Below are 21747 nucleotides of genomic sequence, written 5' to 3'. Positions count from 1 at the left end.
AGGAGAGGAGAGAGGGACAGTCAGAGGAGAGTAGAGAGGGACAGTCAGAGGAGAGGAGAGAGGGACAGTCAGAGGAGAGGAGAGAGGGACAGTCAGAGGAGAGTAGAGAGGGACAGTCAGAGGAGAGGAGAGAGGGACAGTCAGAGGAGAGGAGAGAGGGACAGTCAGAGGAGAGTAGAGAGGGACAGTCAGAGGAGAGTAGAGAGGGACAGTCAGAGGAGAGTAGAGAGGGACAGTCAGAGGAGAGTAGAGAGGGACAGTCAGAGGAGAGTAGAGAGGGACAGTCAGAGGAGACGAGAGAGGGACAGTCAGAGGAGAGAGGGACAGTCAGAGGAGAGAGGGACAGTCAGAGGACAGAGGGACAGTCAGAGGACAGAGGGACAGTCAGAGGACAGAGGGACAGTCAGAGGAGAGGAGAGAGGGACAGTCAGAGGAGAGGAGAGAGGGACAGTCAGAGGAGAGGACAGAGGGACAGTCAGAGGAGAGAGGGACAGTCAGAGGACAGAGGGACAGTCAGAGGAGAGAGGGACAGTCAGAGGAGAGGAGAGAGGGACAGTCAGAGGAGAGAGAGACAGTCAGAGGACAGAGGGACAGTCAGAGGACAGAGGGACAGTCAGAGGACAGAGGGACAGTCAGAGGACAGAGGGACAGTCAGAGGACAGAGGGACAGTCAGAGGAGAGGAGAGAGGGACAGTCAGAGGAGAGGAGAGAGGGACAGTCAGAGGAGAGGAGAGAGGGACAGTCAGAGGAGAGGAAAGAGGGACAGTCAGAGGACAGAGGGACAGTCAGAGGACAGAGGGACAGTCAGAGGACAGAGGGACAGTCAGAGGACAGAGGGACAGTCAGAGGACAGAGGGACAGTCAGAGGAGAGAGGGACAGTCAGAGGAGAGAGGGACAGTCAGAGGAGAGCGCGGACGGAAACTAGTGTTCAGTTCAAACAACTAGTGACACACATTCAAAGTGAACGGTTGTTTGTGTGTTCGGCTGCTTAGCGAGGTGCTCTGCTGACATGTGCTGTGTGCAGCGACGGTTGAAGGGGTTAACTCTGATCTGTGGTTTGGCAGACACACCAGGGGGAGGGGAGGGGGACTCCTCCCTAAAGAGGACATGTGTAGAGCAGCAGAGCAGAGCGGGGCCAAACTTAAACCAAATGCCTGCACTACTCACTCAGCCGAGCGACACCGGCTCAGGGCCCTAGGCCTAACTGGAGAGGAGGATCTGTCTCTTAGTTAGCACATACTGAGTCCTCGGGAGGATCTGTGTACCAGCCAGGGCACACAGGATCCCTAGGAGGAGCTGCATACCAGAGCTCACCGACTGCCTACCAAGGCACATTAAATCCTAGAGGCAAGCTTCATGTCAGCGCACATCGAGTCCCAGAGATCAGCTGCGTATCAGAGCACACTGAGTCCCTAGGACGAGCTGCATATCAGGGCTTATGGAGTCCTAGGGAGGATACCAGGGCACACAGCCAGGGCGGAATTGCATATCAGGGCACAGAGTCCCAGGGCGGAGCTGCATATCAGGGCACAGAGTCCCAGGGCGGAGCTGCATATCAGGGCAAAGAGTCCCAGGGCGGAGCTGCATATCAGGGCACAGAGTCTCAGGGAGGAGGCAGTCCTCAGGGCACAGAGTCCCAGGGAGGAGCTGCATATCAGGGCACAGAGTCCCAGGGAGGAGGCAGTCCTCAGGGCACAGAGTCCCAGGGAGGAGCTGCATATCAGGGCACAGAGTCCCAGGGAGGAGCTGCATATCAGGGCACAGAGTCCCAGGGAGGAGCTGCATATCAGGGCACAGAGTCCCAGGGACGTGGCATGAGCAACACTGTGATGGTGGCACAACACCAAGCCAACTGCTCCATATGCAAAACACCCACTACCACACCAAGCCAACTGCACCATATGCAAAACACCCACTACAACACCAAGCCAACTGCTCCACTCACTACAACACCAAGCCAACTGCACCATATGCAAAACACCCACTACAACACCAAGCCAACTGCTCCATATGCAAAACACCCACTACAACACCAAGCCAACTGCTCCATATGCAAAACACCCACTACAACACCAAGCCAACAGGTCCATATGCAAAACACCTACTACAACACCAAGCCAACTGCTCCACCCACTACAACACCAAGCCAACTGCTCCACCCACTACAACACCAAGCCAACTGCTCCATATGCAAAACACCCACTACAACACCAAGCCAACTGCTCCATATGCAACAACACCCACTGCTCCTGCAAAACAACACAACAAGCCAACTGCTCCATATGCAAAACTGCCAACTGCTCCATATGCAAACACCCACTACAACACCAAGCCAACTGCTCCATATGCAAAACACCCACTACAACACCAAGCCAACTGCTCCATATGCAAAACACCCACTACAACACCAAGCCAACTGCTCCATATGCAAAACACCCACTACAACACCAAGCCAACTGCTCCATATGCAAAACACCCACTACAACACCAAGCCAACTGCTCCATATGCAAAACACCCACTACAACACCAAGCCAACTGCACCATATGCAAAACACCCCACTACAACACCAAGCCAACTGCTCCATATGCAAAACACCCACTACAACACCAAGCCAACTGCTCCATATGCAAAACACCCACTACAACACCAAGCCAACTGCACCATATGCAAAACACCCACTACAACACCAAGCCAACTGCTCCACCCACTACAACACCAAGCCAACTGCTCCATATGCAAAACACCCACTACAACACCAAGCCAACTGCTCCATATGCAAGACACCCACTACAACACCAACAACTGCTCCACCCACTACAACACCAAGCCAACTGCTCCATATGCAAGACACCCACTACAACACCAAGCCAACTGCTCCATATGCAAAACACCCACTACAACACCAAGCCAACTGCACCATATGCAAAACACCCACTACAACACCAAGCCAACTGCTCCATATGCAAAACACCCACTACAACACCAAGCCAACTGCTCCATATGCAAAACACCCACTACAACACCAAGCCAACTGCTCCACCCACTACAACACCAAGCCAACTGCTCCACCCACTACAACACCAAGCCAACTGCTCCACCCACTACAACACCAAGCCAACTGCTCCATATGCAAAACACCCACTACAACACCAAGCCAACTGCTCCATATGCAAAACACCCACTACAACACCAAGCCAACTGCTCCATATGCAAAACACCCACTACAACACCAAGCCAACTGCTCCATATGCAAAACACCCACTACAACACCAAGCCAACTGCTCCATATGCAAACCACCCAATACAACACCAAGCCAACTGCTCCATATGCAAAACACCCACTACAACACCAAGCCAACTGCTCCACCCACTACAACACCAAGCCAACTGCTCCACCCACTACAACACCAAGCCAACTGCTCCATATGCAAAACACCCACTACAACACCAAGCCAACTGCTCCATATGCAAAACACCCACTACAACACCAAGCCAACTGCTCCATATGCAAAACACCCACTACAACACCAAGCCAACTGCTCCATATGCAAAACACCCACTACAACACCAAGCCAACTGCTCCATATGCAAAACACCCACTACAACACCAAGCCAACTGCTCCATATGCAAAACACCCACTACAACACCAAGCCAACTGCTCCATATGCAAAACACCCACTACAACACCAAGCCAACTGCTCCATATGCAAAACACCCACTACAACACCAAGCCAACTGCTCCATATGCAAAACACCCACTACAACACCAAGCCAACTGCTCCATATGCAAAACACCCACTACAACACCAAGCCAACTGCTCCACCCACTACAACACCAAGCCAACTGCTCCACCCACTACAACACCAAGCCAACTGCTCCATATGCAAAACACCCACTACCAGGCAGACCGGGACATCGGGGGCTAAATTAGACTGTGCCTACTGCGCTGGCCAATCCGATAGCTCAAAATCAACATGCCTACAACTTCAATGACCCCACGGAAAGGTTTGATACTGGGTGAGATTGGATCACTTTTCAAACAGTGACCAGAGAGAGACGGTCAAAGAATTCAGCGACGAGCTGCCGTTTTTTCAGTGAGTTCATGTTTAAACTCAAACCTTTTTTTTTTATTCAACGCTATTACAAAACATAAAAACACACTTCTCCCTACTTCCACTTGAGCTGCAGTGAATGAGTAGCCAAGTGTATCGACAGGCCTGCGGTTGTATTATTAGCAGCTTGTCGTGTCTATTTTAATATCAAGAAATAATCTCACTTTCTCTGGTCATAGGAACAACATGAATTTGTGCCTGAGGCAGATGCGGTGCGACTCGAGTTTCGCCACCAGGTGGGAGATGGAGCCCCTTCTCTGTGGTCAGACTCACCGTAGGAAAGGAAGGAGAGAGCAGGGATCGTGAGAGATGGAGCCCCTTCTCTGTGGTCAGACTCACCGTAGGAAAGGAAGGAGAGAGCAGGGATCGTGAGAGAGCGGGGACCGTGAGAGATGGAGCCCCTTCTCTGTGGTCAGACTCACCGTAGGAAAGTAAGGAGAGAGCAGGGACCGTGAGAGGTGGAGCCCCTTCTCTGTGGTCAGACTCACCGTAGGAAAGGAAGGAGAGAGCAGGGATCGTGAGAGAGCGGGGACCGTGAGAGATGGAGCCCCTTCTCTGTGGTCAGACTCACCGTAGGAAAGTAAGGAGAGAGCAGGGATCGTGAGAGAGCGGGGACCGTGAGAGATGGAGCTACTGGATAGCTGACAGACTGACTTTCCTGTTGAACTCATCTTTCTTCTTCAGGTCTAAATCAGTCCCTGATTAGAGGGGAATCACCCACCTGGTGTCCCAGGTCTAAACCAGTCCCTGATTAGAGGGGAATCACCCACCTGGTGTCCCAGGTCTAAACCAGTCCCTGATTAGAGGGGAATCACCCACCTGGTGTCCCAGGTCTAAACCAGTCCCTGATTAGAAGGGAATCACCCACCTGGTATCCCAGGTCTAAATCAGTCCCTGATTAGAGGGGAATCAACCACCTGGTGTCCCAGGTCTAAATCAGGCCCTGTTTAGAGGGGAATCACCCACCTGGTGTCCCAGGTCTAAACCAGTCCCTGATTAGAAGGGAATCACCCACCTGGTGTCCCAGGTCTAAATCAGTCCCTGATTAGAGGGGAATCAACCACCTGGTGTCCCAGGTCTAAATCAGTCCCTGATTAGAGGGGAATCACCCACCTGGTGTCCCAGGTCTAAACCAGTCCCTGATTAGAGGGGAATCACCCACCTGGTGTCCCAGGTCTAAATCAGTCCCTGATTAGAGGGGAATCAACCACCTGGTGTCCCAGGTCTAAATCAGTCCCTGTGTAGAGGAGAATCACCCACCTGGTGTCCCAGGTCTAAATCAGATCCTGATGAGAGGGGAATCACCCACCTGGTGTCCCAGGTCTAAACCAGTCCCTGATTAGAGGGGAATCACCCACCTGGTGTCCCAGGTCTAAACCAGTCCCTGATTAGAGGAGGATCACCCACCTGGTGTCCCAGGTCTAAATCAGTCCCTGATTAGAGGGGAATCACCCACCTGGTGTCCCAGGTCTAAACCAGTCCCTGATTAGAGGGGAATCACCCACCTGGTGTCCCAGGTCTAAATCAGTCCCTGATTAGAGGGGAATCAACCACCTGGTGTCCCAGGTCTAAATCAGTCCCTGTGTAGAGGAGAATCACCCACCTGGTGTCCCAGGTCTAAATCAGATCCTGATGAGAGGGGAATCACCCACCTGGTGTCCCAGGTCTAAATCAGTCCCTGATTAGAACACACACACGAGGAAGGAGTACTCTCCTCTCCAGCTCTGGGTCAGTGCACTCTCCCCAACGTACTGACTGTATGGTGGGTGGGATACTAGATATGTACTGACTGACTGGTAGGTGGATGAGGTACTAGATGTGTACTGACTGACTGGTAGGTGGATATGTACTGACTGACTGGTAGGTGGATATAAATAAAGCTATATAAATAAATACATTTGATTTGATTTTGATTTGACTGTACAGTGGATGGGGTACTAGATGTGTACTGACTGACTGTACGGTGGATGGAGTACTAGATGTATACTGACTGACTGTACGGTGGATGGGGTACTAGATGTGTACTGACTGACTGTACGGTGGATGGAGTACTAGATGTGTACTGACTGACTGTACGGTGGATGGGGTACTAGATGTGTACTGACTGACTGTATGGTGGATTGGGTACTAGATGTGTACTGACTGACTGTATGGTGGATGGGGTACTAGATGTGTACTGACTGACTGTACGGTGGATGGAGTACTAGATGTATACTGACTGACTGTATGGTGGATTGGGTACTAGATGTGTACTGACTGACTGTATGGTGGATGGGGTACTAGATGTGTACTGAATGACTGTATGGTGGTTGGGGTACTAGATGTGTACTGACTGACTGGCAGGTGATGTGTACTGACTGACTGGCAGCCTCTGTCTGTATGACCTCTGACCTACAAATACCTACAAATAACCCAGCCGATAACATAGAAACGTAATTACTAGTATGGATTCCCATCGATTCTCTTTCTATGCACTTTCTATGCACTACACAACTAGAACAGACATCCCTGGATATCACACACACCCACCCACCCACCCCTGGGTCGCTCGTCTTTTCAGTTCGCTGCAGCTAGCGACTGGAACGAGCTGCAACAAACACTCAAACTGGGCAGTTTAATCGTGCAGTTCAATCTCTTCATTCAAAGGCTCAATCATGGAGCTGTCACTCTTACTGACAGTTGTGGCTGCTTTGTGTGATGTATTGTTGTCCCTACCTTCTTACCCTTTGTGCTGTTGTCTGTGCTCAATAATATGTGTACCCTGTTTTGTTCTGCTACCATGTTGTGCTGCTGCCATGTTGTGCTGCTGCCATGTTATTGTCATGTTGTGTTGCTACCACATTGTTGTCATGTTGTGTTGCTACCATGTTGTTGTAATGTTATGTTGCTACCACATTGTTGTCATGTTGTGTTGCTACCATGTTTTTGTAATGTTATGTTGCTACCACATTGTTGTCATGTTGTGTTGCTACCATGTTGTTGTAATGTTATGCTGCTACCATGTTGTTGTCATGTTATGTTGCTACCATGTTGTTGTAATGTTATGTTGCTACCATGTGGTTGTAATGTTATGTTGCTACCATGTTGTTCTGCTACCATGTTGTTGTCATGTTGTGCTGCTACCATGTTGTTGTCATGTTGTCCTGCTACCACCTTTGTTGTCATGTTGTGCTGCTACCATGTTGTCATGTTGTGTTGCTACCATGTTGTGTTGCTACCACCTTTGTTGTCATGTTGTGTTGCTACCATGTTGTCATGTTGTGTTGCTACCATGTTGTTGTCATGTGGTATTGCTGCCATGCTACGTTGTTAGGTCTCTCTTTATGTAGTGTTGTGGTGTCTCTCTTGTCGTGATGCGTATTTTGTCCTATATTTTTTATTATTATTATTTTTTTAAATCTCAGCCCCGCAGGAGACCTTTTATCAGGTTGTCATTGTGAATAAGAGAATTTGTTCTTAACTGACTTGCCTAGTTAAATAAAGGTTAAATAAATACAAAAAACTGACTCAACTACAACAACAGATATACTCAACAACTACTACAACAACAGATATACTCAACAACTACTACAACAACACTGCTAGCACAGGGCTGAGACTAGACAGATCCACTGCTAACACAGGGCTGAGACTAGACTGATCCACTGCTAGCACAGGGCTGAGACTAGACTGATGACTGATCCACTGCTAACACAGGGCTGAGACTAGACTGATGACTGATCCATTGCTAGCACAGGGCTGAGACTAGACTGATGACTGATCCACTGCTAACACGGGGCTGAGACTAGACTGATCCACTGCTAGCACAGGGCTGAGACTAGACTGATCCACTGCTAGCACAGGGCTGAGACTAGACAGATCCACTGCTAGCACAGGGCTGAGACTAGACTGATCCACTGCTAACACAGGGCTGAGACTAGACTGATCCACTGCTAGCACAGGGCTGAGACTAGACAGATCCACTGCTAACACAGGGCTGAGACTAGACAGATCCACTGCTAACACAGGGCTGAGACTAGACATATCCACTGCTAGCACAGGGCTGAGACTAGACAGATCCACTGCTAGCACAGGGCTGAGACTAGACTGATCCACTGCTAACACAGGGCTGAGACTAGACTGATCCACTGCTAACAAAGGGCTGAGACTAGACTGATCCACTGCTAACACAGGGCTGAGACTAGACAGATCCACTGCTAGCACAGGGCTGAGACTAGACTGATCCAATGCTAGCACAGGGCTGAGACTAGACTGATCCAATGCTAGCACAGGGCTGAGACTAGACAGATCCACTGCTAACACAGGGCTGAGACTAGACAGATCCACTGCTAGCACAGGGCTGAGACTAGACTGATCCACTGCTAGCACAGGGCTGAGACTAGACAGATCCACTGCTAGCACAGGGCTGAGACTAGACTGATCCACTGCTAGCACAGGGCTGAGACTAGACAGATCCACTGCTAGCACAGGGCTGAGACTAGACTGATCCACTGCTAGCACAGGGCTGTGACTAGACTGATCCACTGCTAACACAGGGCTGAGACTAGACAGATCCACTGCTAGCACAGGGCTGAGACTAGACAGATCCACTGCTAACACAGGGCTGAGACTAGACTGATCCACTGCTAGCACAGGGCTGAGACTAGACTGATCCACTGCTAACACAGGGCTGAGACTAGACTGATCCACTGCTAGCACAGGGCTGAGACTAGACTGATCCAATGCTAGCACAGGGCTGAGACTAGACTGATCCAATGCTAGCACAGGGCTGAGACTAGACAGATCCACTGCTAGCACAGGGCTGAGACTAGACTGATCCACTGCTAACACAGGGCTGAGACTAGACTGATCCACTGCTAACACAGGGCTGAGACTAGACTGATCCACTGCTAACACAGGGCTGAGACTAGACAGATCCACTGCTAGCACAGGGCTGAGACTAGACAGATCCACTGCTAACACAGGGCTGAGACTAGACAGATCCACTGCTAGCACAGGGCTGAGACTAGACAGATCCACTGCTAGCACAGGGCTGAGACTAGACAGATCCACTGCTAACACAGGGCTGAGACTAGACAGATCCACTGCTAACACAGGGCTGAGACTAGACAGATCCACTGCTAGCACAGGGCTGAGACTAGACTGATCCAATGCTAGCACAGGGCTGAGACTTGTAAGGAACTGAGAATAATCTTTTGTAAAAAGAGACCTTGGTCTCATAATGACTCCCTGCTAAAATAAAGACTAAATAAATACCATTGGCCTTTGTTAGAATGTAGTGAACAGCAGGACCCCCTGATGTGTAGCCGAGGTGAACCTGTACCTTGTTGATGGTGAGGTTCTCATTCCGTAGCCTCTGTTTGTTCTTCTGCAGCTTGCTGGGCATCATCATTTTGCCCGTTCGGAAGTCGAAACATCCCAGGTCCACCGTGTTGCCTAGGTAACGGGACAGCTGGGGTTTGCTCCGGAACTTCTTCCCTTTTGGACTGAGGGGGGAGAGGAAAGACAAACAACAACAACAACAACAATAAGAGCATTAGATCACAAATAACAACAGATCACAAACAACACAAACAACAACAGCAAACCCAGCATGGCATCACAACCCACCCACATAACCCTGGTCAAACCCACCCACATAACCCTGGTCAAACCCACCCACATAACCCTGGTCAAACCCACCCACATAACCCTGGTCAAACCCACCCACATAACCCTGGTCAAACCCAGCACCATAACCCTGGTCAAACCCAGCACCATAACCCTGGTCAAACCCAGCCACATAACCCTGGTCAAACCCACCCACATAACCCTGGTCAAACCCAACCACATAACCCTGGTCAAACCCAACCACATAACCCTGGTCAAACCCAACCACATAACCCTGGTCAAACCCAGCCACATAACCCTGGTCAAACCCAACCACATAACCCTGGTCAAACCCAACCACATAACCCTGGTCAAACCCAGCCACATAACCCTGGTCAAACCCAACCACATAACCCTGGTCAAACCCAACCACATAACCCTGGTCAAACCCAACCACATAACCCTGGTCAAACCCAGCCACATAACCCTGGTCAAACCCAACCACATAACCCTGGTCAAACCCAGCCACATAACCCTGGTCAAACCCAGCCACATAACCCTGGTCAAACCCAGCCACATAACCCTGGTCAAACCCAGCCACATAACCCTGGTCAAACCCAGCCACATAACCCTGGTCAAACCCACCCACATAACCCTGGTCAAACCCACCCACATAACCCTGGTCAAACCCACCCACATAACCCTGGTCAAACCCAGCCACATAACCCTGGTCAAACCCAGCCACATAACCCTGGTCAAACCCAGCCACATAACCCTGGTCAAACCCAGCCACATAACCCTGGTCAAACCCACCCACATAACCCTGGTCAAACCCACCCACATAACCCTGGTCAAACCCACCCACATAACCCTGGTCAAACCCACCCACATAACCCTGGTCAAACCCACCCACATAACCCTGGTCAAACCCAGCAACATAACCCTGGTCAAACCCAGCAACAGAACCCTGGTCAAACCCAGCAATATAACCCTGGTCAAACCCAGCAACAGAACCCTGGTCAAACCCAGCAACAGAACCCTGGTCAAACCCAGCAACAGAACCCTGGTCAAACCCAGCAACATCACCCTGGTCAAACCCAGCAACATAACCCAGGTCAAACCCAGCATGGCATCACAACCCAGCAACATAACCATGGTCAAACCCAGCAACATAACCCAGGTCAAACCCAGCCACATAACCCTGGTCAAACCCAGCATGGCATCACAACCCAGCAACATAACCCTGGTCAAACCCAGCAACATAACCCAGGTCAAACCCAGCCACATAACCCTGGTCAAACCCACCCATATAACCCTGGTCAAACCCACCCATATAACCCTGGTCAAACCCAACCACATAACCCTGGTCAAACCCAACCACATAACCCTGGTCAAACCCAGCCACATAACCCTGGTCAAACCCAACCACATAACCCTGGTCAAACCCAGCCACATAACCCTGGTCAAACCCAGCCACATAACCCTGGTCAAACCCAGCCACATAACCCTGGTCAAACCCAGCCACATAACCCTGGTCAAACCCAGCCACATAACCCTGGTCAAACCCAGCCACATAACCCTGGTCAAACCCACCCACATAACCCTGCCCAAACCCGGACGACGCTGGGCCAATTGTGCGCCGCTCTACGGGACTCCCAATCATGACCGGTTGTGATACAGCCTGGATTCAAACCAGGGTGTCTGTAGTGACGCCTCTAGCACTGAGATGTAGTGCCTTAGACCGCTGAGCATGGTCTAGACAGGTTACCTTGGTGTCCTTGGGCACAGGGACTATGCTGGTCTGCTTGAAACATGTAGGTATTACAGACTTGGTCAGGGAGAGGTTGAAAATGTCAGTGAAGACATTATCCATTTGGTCAGCACATGCTCTGAGTATGCGTCCTGGTAATCCGTCTGGCCCAGCGGCATTGTGAATGTTAACCTGTTTAAAGGTCTTTACTCACCTCAGCTACACAGAGCGAGATCACACAGTCGTACGGAACAGCTGGTGCTCTCACGCATGGTTCAGTGTTGCTTGCCTCAAAAGCAAGTATGTCTATTAATATGTATTATCATATAATAACAATGTTGAAATAGATTTGATTCATTTGGTTTTGTATTCAGTTAGCACAGTATGTAATCATTGATATGATCTCATTTTAGAAGGCAGACAGTGACTAGAATATGAAATGACATTTTCTGTTAGTGTTCTGACTATTGTACAGACGGCCACCCGCTGTTTTGGTCCGTTCCTCATCACCGTGTGCCCGAAGCTTAAAACCTTAACGTTGTGTGACTCAGACTATCACTTATGCCAGGTATACACTACCAGTGTGACTCAGACTATCACTTATGCCAGGTGTACACTACCAGTGTGACTCAGACTATCACTTATGCCAGGAGTACACTACCAGTGTGACTCAGACTATCACTTATGCCAGGTATACACTACCAGTGACGACCCGTCATCAAGGGCAGTTTGGGCAGAACCTGTTTTGTATGTTATTTTGGCATTAAATACGTGTCGCGTATCAGTTTGCAAACAATGTGAAACAAATAGATATTATTGAGTTAATAAAGCCGCATACAAACATGGTCTCTTTTTTTTGTTTTCTTGAGTAATGCAGGTGTTTTAGTCTAACTCAGTGCTTTCTGTGGTGGTGCGGCAGCCAGCAGAAAAAAGACAGAGCGTAAGGGTTGGTAAATCTTCTCTGATTGCTCAGTGATTGACTCACTGTTCTGTCAGTGCCCATCCAAGGCTCAAGGTCATTGGCCACAGATAAAATGACGTCAAATCACGTTATATCTACCGTAGCTTTGATTGGACTGATAATGTCAACATCATAGCTTCAAGATTTTAGCTAGCAAGCTGTCATCATCATGAATCACGTCGACAATCTACTGGCAAATCCTTTTCAATCCTTGTCGAAAGAAGAGAAATTATAGATAAAAACATATCGATGCTTATCAGCCATTGGACACAAACATTACACAAGTTGGAAATCACAAATTCAACAATGAGTGGTTTAGAAGGAATCAGTGGCTAATTGCAAGCGTTGCAAAGCAATCACTATTTTGCTTCCCCTGCTATTCAGTGGAGTGGGTGTGTGGTCCAAGTCTGGGTTTAAGGGTCTCTTTTCTAAATTTAAAAAGGATAAACATTCACATGCAACACCAATGGGCCCCAAAAAATGAATATATTGGCCATGTTGTCAATCCAGAATGACTTCTGCCGCATTCAAAACAACTGGAAACTAGGAGATCTCAGACGTCGTTGAGTTAAAGACAACTGGGACGAGCTCCGACTGGAAAAATACATTTTGAACATTTTGACTCGGAATTCCAAGTCGGGAATTCTGGCCTCTTTTCTAGAGCTCCGACCTGATGATCACTAACATCATGATTTGACCTTGCTTTTCCCACGAGTTCCCAGTTGTCTTGAAAGCACCATAAATCCAGACAATGTCAGACTTTATGATTTGGTTCTTTTCTCCCTCATAACTTAGCCTACTGTTCTGACTTGGTGGTACACATGTAGTCTATAACCTGTTTTAGAGAAATAACATCGTCAAATATCGTAAGAGCTTTCATTATCTGTTTAAATGCCCCCTTTATTTATCCTACGGTTCTGACTTGGTGTACGGGGAGAAGGCAGTAAAGGAGGCTGAATGAACTGTTTCGCTGCCAGACGAGGCAGGTGTAGCGGTGGTGAGGATTCACTCCATGGTGCTGAAAAATAAAGCTCTGCTGTTGGGACAGGGACGTAGGCCTTAACAGTTTGTTGGCACCGTTATAGTTCAATTCATGTATTGTTTAGTATTGTGGCTTTGGAGACATCTGTTTGCCCCGCCAATATTCACATGCTGAAACCCCCCACTGTACACTACACCCCTCAAACTCAACTCTGGACCTCAGCCATTGTGTTATTGTTCCCCTCTAATCAGGGACTGATTTAGACTAGAGGTCGACCGATTATGATTTTTCAACGCCGATACAGATTATTGGAGGACCAGAAAAAGCCGATGCCGATTTAAAATAAAAAATACAAAGTATTTGTAATAATGACAATTACAACAATACTGAATGAACACATATTTTAATTTAATATAATACATCGATAAAATCAATTTAGCCTCAAATAATCGGTATCGGCATTTTTCGGGTCCTCCAATAATCGGTATCGGCATTTTTCGGGTCCTCCAATAATCGGTATCGGTGTTTTCTGGTCCTCCAATAATCGGCATCGGCCTTTTCTGGTCCTCCAATAATCGGCATCGGCCTTTTCTGGTCCTCCAATAATCGGCACCGGCCTTTTCTGGTCCTCCAATAATCGGCACCGGCCTTTTCTGGTCCTCCAATAATCTGTATCGGTATCGGCATTGAAAAATCATAATCGGTCGACCTCTAGTCTAACTCAGTCCCTGATTAGAGGGGAACAATAACACAATGGCTGAGGTCCAGAGTTGAGTTTGAGGGGTGTAGTGTACAGTGGGGGGTTTCAGCATGTGAATACTAAACAATACATTAACGGTGACCAACGGTGCCAACAAACCGTTAAGGCCCAACGGTGCCAACAAACCGTTAAGGCCCAACGGTGCCAACAAACCGTTAAGGCCCAACGGTGCCAACAAACCATTAAGGCCCAACGGTGCCAACAAACCGTTAAGGCCCAACGGTGCCAACAAACCGTTAAGGCCTACGTACCTGTAACGCACTAATGAAGCAGCTCACTGTTCGGGCATTTATTTCCTACGACAACCGAGAAACTACGACAACCAAGAAACTAGGATCAACAAGGAAACCATGATGTAAAGTGAGCACCAACATCCTGGGGTTGAGGATAGATCAAACAAAAAACTTGAGAGAAGGAAATGAAATCGAAACCCGTTAAGATTTTAAAAGTCGTGCTGTGTATATGCCCAGCGTCAGGCAAACTGAAAGAGTGTTGAAAACAGTTGGTGGAGGTTGACAACCTCCTCCATCTAGCTCCTCTCATATGCAGACGGAACGAGCGCCGAGCTCTGTGCCTCAATGCTATGGAGATCCACCTCTGTGACCAGCGGTCGGAAAGACAGAGATGAGTGTGTGACCGTGACTTGGTTCAGGGGAGAGTGAGTAGGTGACTCAGCGATGAGTCAAAGCCGAGCCAGAGAGAACTCACCCTTCCACATAACAACGCCTTTCAGGGAAACTCACAAAGACACAAACACACCCTAACCCAGTCTCAGACTGACTCCCTCTCTACCACACGGCTCACTAGTGAGAGAGGTTGAGGGTGTGGAACAGAGTGACTATCTGTCTCTACCACACGGCTCACTAGTGAGAGAGGTTGAGGGTGTAGAACAGAGTGACTATCTGTCTCTACCACACGGCTCACTAGTGAGAGAGGTTGAGGGTGTGGAATTCCACATTGGTTAGCTTTCTTCATGTAATGTGGACCAGAGAAACCATAGCAGGCTTGAAGGAACAAAGAAGACCAGAAATCCCTCCAAATGTCAACGTCCTAGACAGACCTGTGAAATATCAGTGACCGTTCTCAGCATGTAGGCCTGTTTCCCCATAGTTAGCTTAGCTATCATGCCAATGTGCATGTGTGCCTGTTTCCCCATAGTTAGCTTAGCTATCATGCTAATGTGCATGTGTGCCTGTTTCCCCATAGTTAGCTTAGCTATCATGCTAATGTGCATGTGTGCCTGTTTCCCCATAGTTAGCTTAGCTATCATGCTAATGTGCATGTGTGCCTGTTTCCCCATAGTTAGCTTAGCTATCATGCTAATGTACATTTGTGCCAGTAAGTTACACAGCAAAGTGGCTGTGAAAATGGAAGAGAGGAGCGGAGAAACAGAGCAGATGGAGTGAGAGAGTAGCCTCAATACTTCTCCCTGGACTTCTCCCTGGGCTTCTCCCTGGGCTTCTCCCTGGACTTCTCCCTGGACTTCTCCCTGGACTTCTCCCTGGACTTCTCCCTGGACTTCTCCCTGGGCGTTGACACCAGCTCAGGGTGGTTATCTGCCTACCTGCCTGGCTATTTGTCTGCCTGCCTAGCTATCAGTCTGTCTGCCTGCCTGGCGGCAGACTCTGTGTGTAGTTGTGAGAGCAGCTAAGTGAAGTGAGTGAAGGGCAGGGGGCACACTTTCACGGCATGCTTGCCCCCCTCCCCCAGTGTAACCACAGACCTTTTCCGACCGACACCCTTTTGTCTCACTGCTGACAGCCCGCTTCACACCAGCTGGGTTGCAGGCAGGGACACAGACAGACAAGACAGGCAGGCAGACTAACAGAGATAGGAGAGACTAACAGAGATAGGAGAGACTAACGGAGAGACAGACACCCGATTTTGATAAACTCCCATATCTACTGGGTGAAATACCACAATGTGCCATCACAGCAGCAAGATTTGTGACCTGTTGCCACAAGGTCAACCAGTGAAGAACAAACACCATTGTAAATACAACCCTTATTTATGTTTATTTATTTTCCCTTTTGTACTTTGACTATTTGTACATTGTTACAACACTGTATATATATAATATGACATTTGTAATGTCTTTATTCTTTAGGAACTTTTGTGCGTGTAATGTTTACTGTTAATTTTTATTGTTTATTTCACTTTTGTTTATTATCTACTTCACTTGCTTTGGCAATGTTTCCCATGCCAATAAAGCCCCTTTAATTGAATTGAAGTGATAGGAGAGACAGAGAGACAGCGATACTGAAATATACCAACACGGAGACAGATGAGAGGGAATCAGCGCACAAAAGCCTGTGTGGAAGAGAAAGATCATTATGGTGTAATTAATTCCACTGAAGTGATCGCATTTCCTACTGACGTACTCCACGTTACCCACAGCTTCCCTTCCCATCAATCCCCTCGCTCAACCCCAGAATGGAGCGTATTTCCATCTGAAAGACCCGCACGAGCACCAACGAGAAGTTCGTAGGATCATATCGAATTCAAAGTCAAATGAAAGCTAATAGCCTATATATTTTGAGGAAATGAAGATTTAACATTTTTTCATCAACAAAAAAATGTGACGTGAGAAATGGCGTTGATTTCTGGAAAGGGGGGGGGGGGTCTTAGTAAACATCTACCAGAAAAAGTCTTCAAAAGGGTATCAGAAATACATCAAAACACAATAATATTGACGTAGAGACTCCTGCCATCTAATATCAACACTTAGGTTTTGTTGTGGAGAAATGTGTTATCTTCTGTCAATTTAAGAAATATTGCCTTGTAATTCCATTACCAAAAAACACACATTTCTTTAAGATATTGTCTAATTTCTCTCCCTAATGAGGGACAATCATGAAAGTTCACAGAGGTAACAAATAATGGTAGACATACCAATTAGTTCGTCATTTTACTGATATAAATTGTGTTTATGAAGTGATTAAAACTCATAATTCCGTTCCCAAATTGGAAAAAATATGTAATGGAATAAGAGCACCTGAATTAGCTACAATGTGAAATCATAATGGTCATAATAGAATAGTATTCAGCTCATAACTGTCTCCTGCTACTGTCTCCCCTTCCACTGGTATACTGTTATATCCAGCTCATAACTGTCTCCTGCTACTGTCTCCCCTTCCACTGGTATACTGCTATATCCAGCTCATAACTGTCTCCTCCACTGGTATACTGTTATATTCAGCTCATAACTGTCTCCTGCTACTGTCTCCCCTTCCACTGGTATACTGCTATATTCAGCTCATAACTGTCTCCTCCACTGGTATACTGCTATATTCAGCTCATAACTGTCTCCTCCACTGGTATACTGCTATATTCAGCTCATAACTGTCTCCTCCACTGGTATACTGTTATATTCAGCTCATAACTGTCTCCTGCTACTGTCTCCCCTTCCACTGGTATACTGCTATATTCAGCTCATAACTGTCTCCTGCTACTGTCTCCCCTTCCACTGGTATACTGCTATATCCAGCTCATAACTGTCTCCTCCACTGGTATACTGTTATATTCAGCTCATAACTGTCTCCTCCACTGGTATACTGCTATATTCAGCTTATAACTGTCTCCTGCTACTGTCTCCTCCACTGGTATACTGCTATATTCAGCTCATAACTGTCTCCTGCTACTGTCTCCCCTTCCACTGGTATACTGTTATATTCAGCTCATAACTGTCTCCTCCACTGGTATACTGCTATATTCAGCTCATAACTGTCTCCTCCACTGGTATACTGTTATATTCAGCTCATAACTGTCTCCTCCACTGGTATACTGCTATATTCAGCTCATAACTGTCTCCTCCCCTGGTATACTGCTATATTCAGCTCATAACTGTCTCCTGCTACTGTCTCCTCCACTGGTATACTGCTATATTCAGCTCATAACTGTCTCCTGCTACTGTCTCCCCTTCCACTGGTATACTGTTATATTCAGCTCATAACTGTCTCCTGCTACTGTCTCCCCTTCCACTGGTATACTGTTATATCCAGCTCATAACTGTCTCCTGCTACTGTCTCCCCTTCCACTGGTATACTGCTATATTCAGCTCATAACTGTCTCCTGCTACTGTCTCCCCTTCCACTGGTATACTGTTATATTCAGCTCATAACTGTTTCTTTCTTTTGTCTGGTGGTCCAACCAAGACTGTAAAAACAGTCTGAGTAAGGACAACCCCTCTCTCTGCCTGTCTCCCCCTCTCTCCCTGCCTCTCTCTCCCTTTCTCCCTGCCTCTCTCCCTGCCTGCCTCGCTCTCCCTGCCTGCCTGCCTGCCTCTCTCTCTGCCCGCCTGCCTCTCTCCCTGTCTCTCTCTCCCTGTCTCCCTGCCTCTCTCTCTCTGCCCGCCTGCCTCTCTCTCTGCCCGCCTGCCTCTCTCTCTGCCTCTCTCCCTGCCTGCCTCTCTCCCTGCCTCTCTCTCTGCCCGCCTGCCTCTCTCTCTGCCCGCCTGCCTCTCTCTCTGCCCGCCTGCCTCTCTCTCTGCCCGCCTGCCTCTCTCCCTGCCTCTCTCCCTGCCTGCCTCTCTCCCTGCCTCTCTCTCTGCCCGTCTCTCCCCCCTCTCCCTCTCTCACACCGACCCATGAGCCCCCTCTCTTTCCATTTACTGTACCCAGCATCCTCACCCACTGATCACGACTGACACCGGATGTCCATGGACGTTGAAAAGTAGTTGAAATTTGGACAGTCCACCTTGGCCTTGACGTTACCGTATACAGACGGACCGGACCAAACCTGAACCTATCAAAGACGTATGTTCTCACTAATTTGATAGTAGATCACAGGACAGTGTAGTGAGTAGAACACAGCACAGTGTAGTGAGTAGAACACAGCACAGTGTAGTGAGTAGAACACAGCACAGTGTAGTGAGTAGAACACAGCACAGTGTAGTGAGTAGAACACAGCACAGTGTAGTGAGTAGATCACAGGACAGTGTAGTGAGTAGAACACAGCACAGTGTAGTGAGTAGAACACAGCACAGTGTAGTGAGTAGATCACAGTACAGTGTAGTGAGTAGAACACAGCACAGTGTAGTGAGTAGAACACAGGACAGTGTAGTGAGTAGAACACAGCACAGTGTAGTGAGTAGATCACAGGACAGTGTAGTGAGTAGAACACAGCACAGTGTAGTGAGTAGAACACAGCACAGGACAGTGTAGTGAGTAGAACACAGCACAGTGTAGTGAGTAGAACACAGCACAGGACAATGTAGTGAGTAGAACACAGCACAGTGTAGTGAGTAGAACACAGCACAGTGTAGTGAGTAGAACACTGCACAGTGTAGTGAGTAGAACACTGCACAGTGTAGTGAGTAGAACACTGCACAGTGTAGTGAGTAGATCACAGGACAGTGTAGTGAGTAGATCACAGCACATTGTAGTGAGTAGAACACAGCACAGCACAGTGTAGTGAGTAGATCACAGGACAGTGTAGTGAGTAGATCACAGCACAGTGTAGTGAGTAGATCACAGGACAGTGTAGTGAGTAGATCACAGCACAGTGTAGTGAGTAGAACACAGCACAGTGTAGTGAGTAGATCACAGGACAGTGTAGTGAGTAGAACACAGGACAGCACAGTGTAGTGAGTAGAACACAGCACAGTGTAGTGAGTAGAACACAGCACAGTGTAGTGAGTAGATCACAGTACAGTGTAGTGAGTAGAACACAGCACAGTGTAGTGAGTAGAACACAGGACAGTGTAGTGAGTAGAACACAGCACAGTGTAGTGAGTAGATCACAGCACAGTGTAGTGAGTAGAACACAGCACAGTGTAGTGAGTAGAACACTGCACAGTGTAGTGAGTAGATCACAGGACAGTGTAGTGAGTAGAACACAGCACAGTGTAGTGAGTAGAACACAGCACAGTGTAGTGAGTAGAACACAGCACAGTGTAGTGAGTAGAACACAGCACAGTGTAGTGAGTAGAACACAGCACAGTGTAGTGAGTAGAACACAGCACAGTGTAGTGAGTAGAACACAGCACAGTGTAGTGAGTAGATCACAGCACAGTGTAGTGAGTAGAACACAGCACAGTGTAGTGAGTAGAACACAGCACAGTGTAGTGAGTAGAACACAGCACAGTGTAGTCACAGCACAGTAGAACACAGCACAGTGTAGTGAGTAGAACACAGGACAGTGTAGTGAGTAGAACACAGCACAGTGTAGTGAGTAGAACACAGGACAGTGTAGTGAGTAGAACACAGCACAGTGTAGTGAGTAGAACACAGCACAGTGTAGTGAGTAGAACACAGCACAGTGTAGTGAGTAGAACACAGGACAGTGTAGTGAGTAGAACACAGCACAGTGTAGTGAGTAGAACACAGCACAGTGTAGTGAGTAGATCACAGCACAGTGTAGTGAGTAGAACACAGCACAGTGTAGTGAGTAGAACACAGCACAGTGTAGTGAGTAGAACACAGCACAGTGTAGTGAGTAGAACACAGCACAGTGTAGTGAGTAGAACACAGGACAGTGTAGTGAGTAGAACACAGCACAGTGTAGTGAGTAGAACACAGCACAGTGTAGTGAGTAGAACACAGCACAGTGTAGTGAGTAGAACACAGCACAGTGTAGAACACAGCACAGTGAGTAGAACACAGCACAGTGTAGTGAGTAGAACACAGCACAGTGTAGTGAGTAGAACACAGCACAGTGTAGTGAGTAGAACACAGCACAGTGTAGTGAGTAGAACACAGCACAGTGTAGTGAGTAGACAGCACACAGCACAGTGTAGTGAGTAGAACACAGCACAGTGTAGTGAGTAGAACACAGCACAGTGTAGTGAGTAGAACACAGCACAGTGTAGTGAGTAGAACACAGGACAGTGTAGTGAGTAGAACACAGCACAGTGTAGTGAGAACACAGCACAGTGAGTGAGTAGAACACAGCACAGTGTAGTGAGTAGAACACAGCACAGTGTAGTGAGTAGAACACAGCACAGTGTAGTGAGTAGAACACAGCACAGTGTAGTGAGTAGAACACAGCACAGTGTAGTGAGTAGAACACAGCACAGTGTAGTGAGTAGAACACAGCACAGTGTAGTGAGTAGAACACAGCACAGTGTAGTGCACAGTAGAACACAGCACAGTGTAGTGAGTAGAACACAGCACAGTGTAGTGAGTAGAACACAGCACAGTGTAGTGAGTGAGAACACAGCACAGTGTAGTGAGTAGAACACAGCACAGTGTAGTGAGTAGAACACAGCACAGTGTAGTGAGTAGAACACAGCACAGTGTAGTGAGTAGAACACAGCACAGTGTAGTGAGTAGAACACAGCACAGTCCAATACAAGACAGTAGTACAGTAAAGAAGAGTACAGCATATTGTACTGTAGTCTACTGTACTGAACTCTACTCCTTTAAAGATGCAGCCATTACCTAGCTAGCACGCCAGTCAGGCAGACAGACAGCACACAGTGACATGTAGGTCAGTAGCTTAGCGCTGTGCCGAGAGAGAGAGAGAGAGAGAGAGAGAGAGAGAGAGAGAGAGAGAGAGAGAGAGAGAGAGAGAGAGAGAGAGAGAGAGAGAGAGAGAGAGAGAGAGAGAGAGAGAGAGAGAGAGAGAGAGAGAGAGAGAGAGAGAGAGA

General features: G+C 48.1%; 1 protein-coding gene across 1 annotated transcript in view; it reads right to left on the bottom strand.

Moving 5' to 3' along the window:
• The window catches only part of mbd2 (methyl-CpG binding domain protein 2), a 94339-nt gene that overhangs the window by 58290 nt on the left and 14302 nt on the right, over positions 1 to 21747 (bottom strand). Inside the window, exon 2 of the mRNA XM_065007656.1 lies at positions 9441 to 9603. Within this exon, the coding sequence (XP_064863728.1) occupies positions 9441 to 9603 (163 nt within the window). The remainder of the gene's footprint in view (positions 1 to 9440; positions 9604 to 21747) is intronic.

Source organism: Oncorhynchus nerka, linkage group LG22 (assembly GCF_034236695.1).
Source record: "Oncorhynchus nerka isolate Pitt River linkage group LG22, Oner_Uvic_2.0, whole genome shotgun sequence".
In the NCBI taxonomy this organism is placed as follows: domain Eukaryota; kingdom Metazoa; phylum Chordata; class Actinopteri; order Salmoniformes; family Salmonidae; genus Oncorhynchus; species Oncorhynchus nerka.
This window is presented reverse-complemented; position numbering and strand designations above follow the sequence as displayed.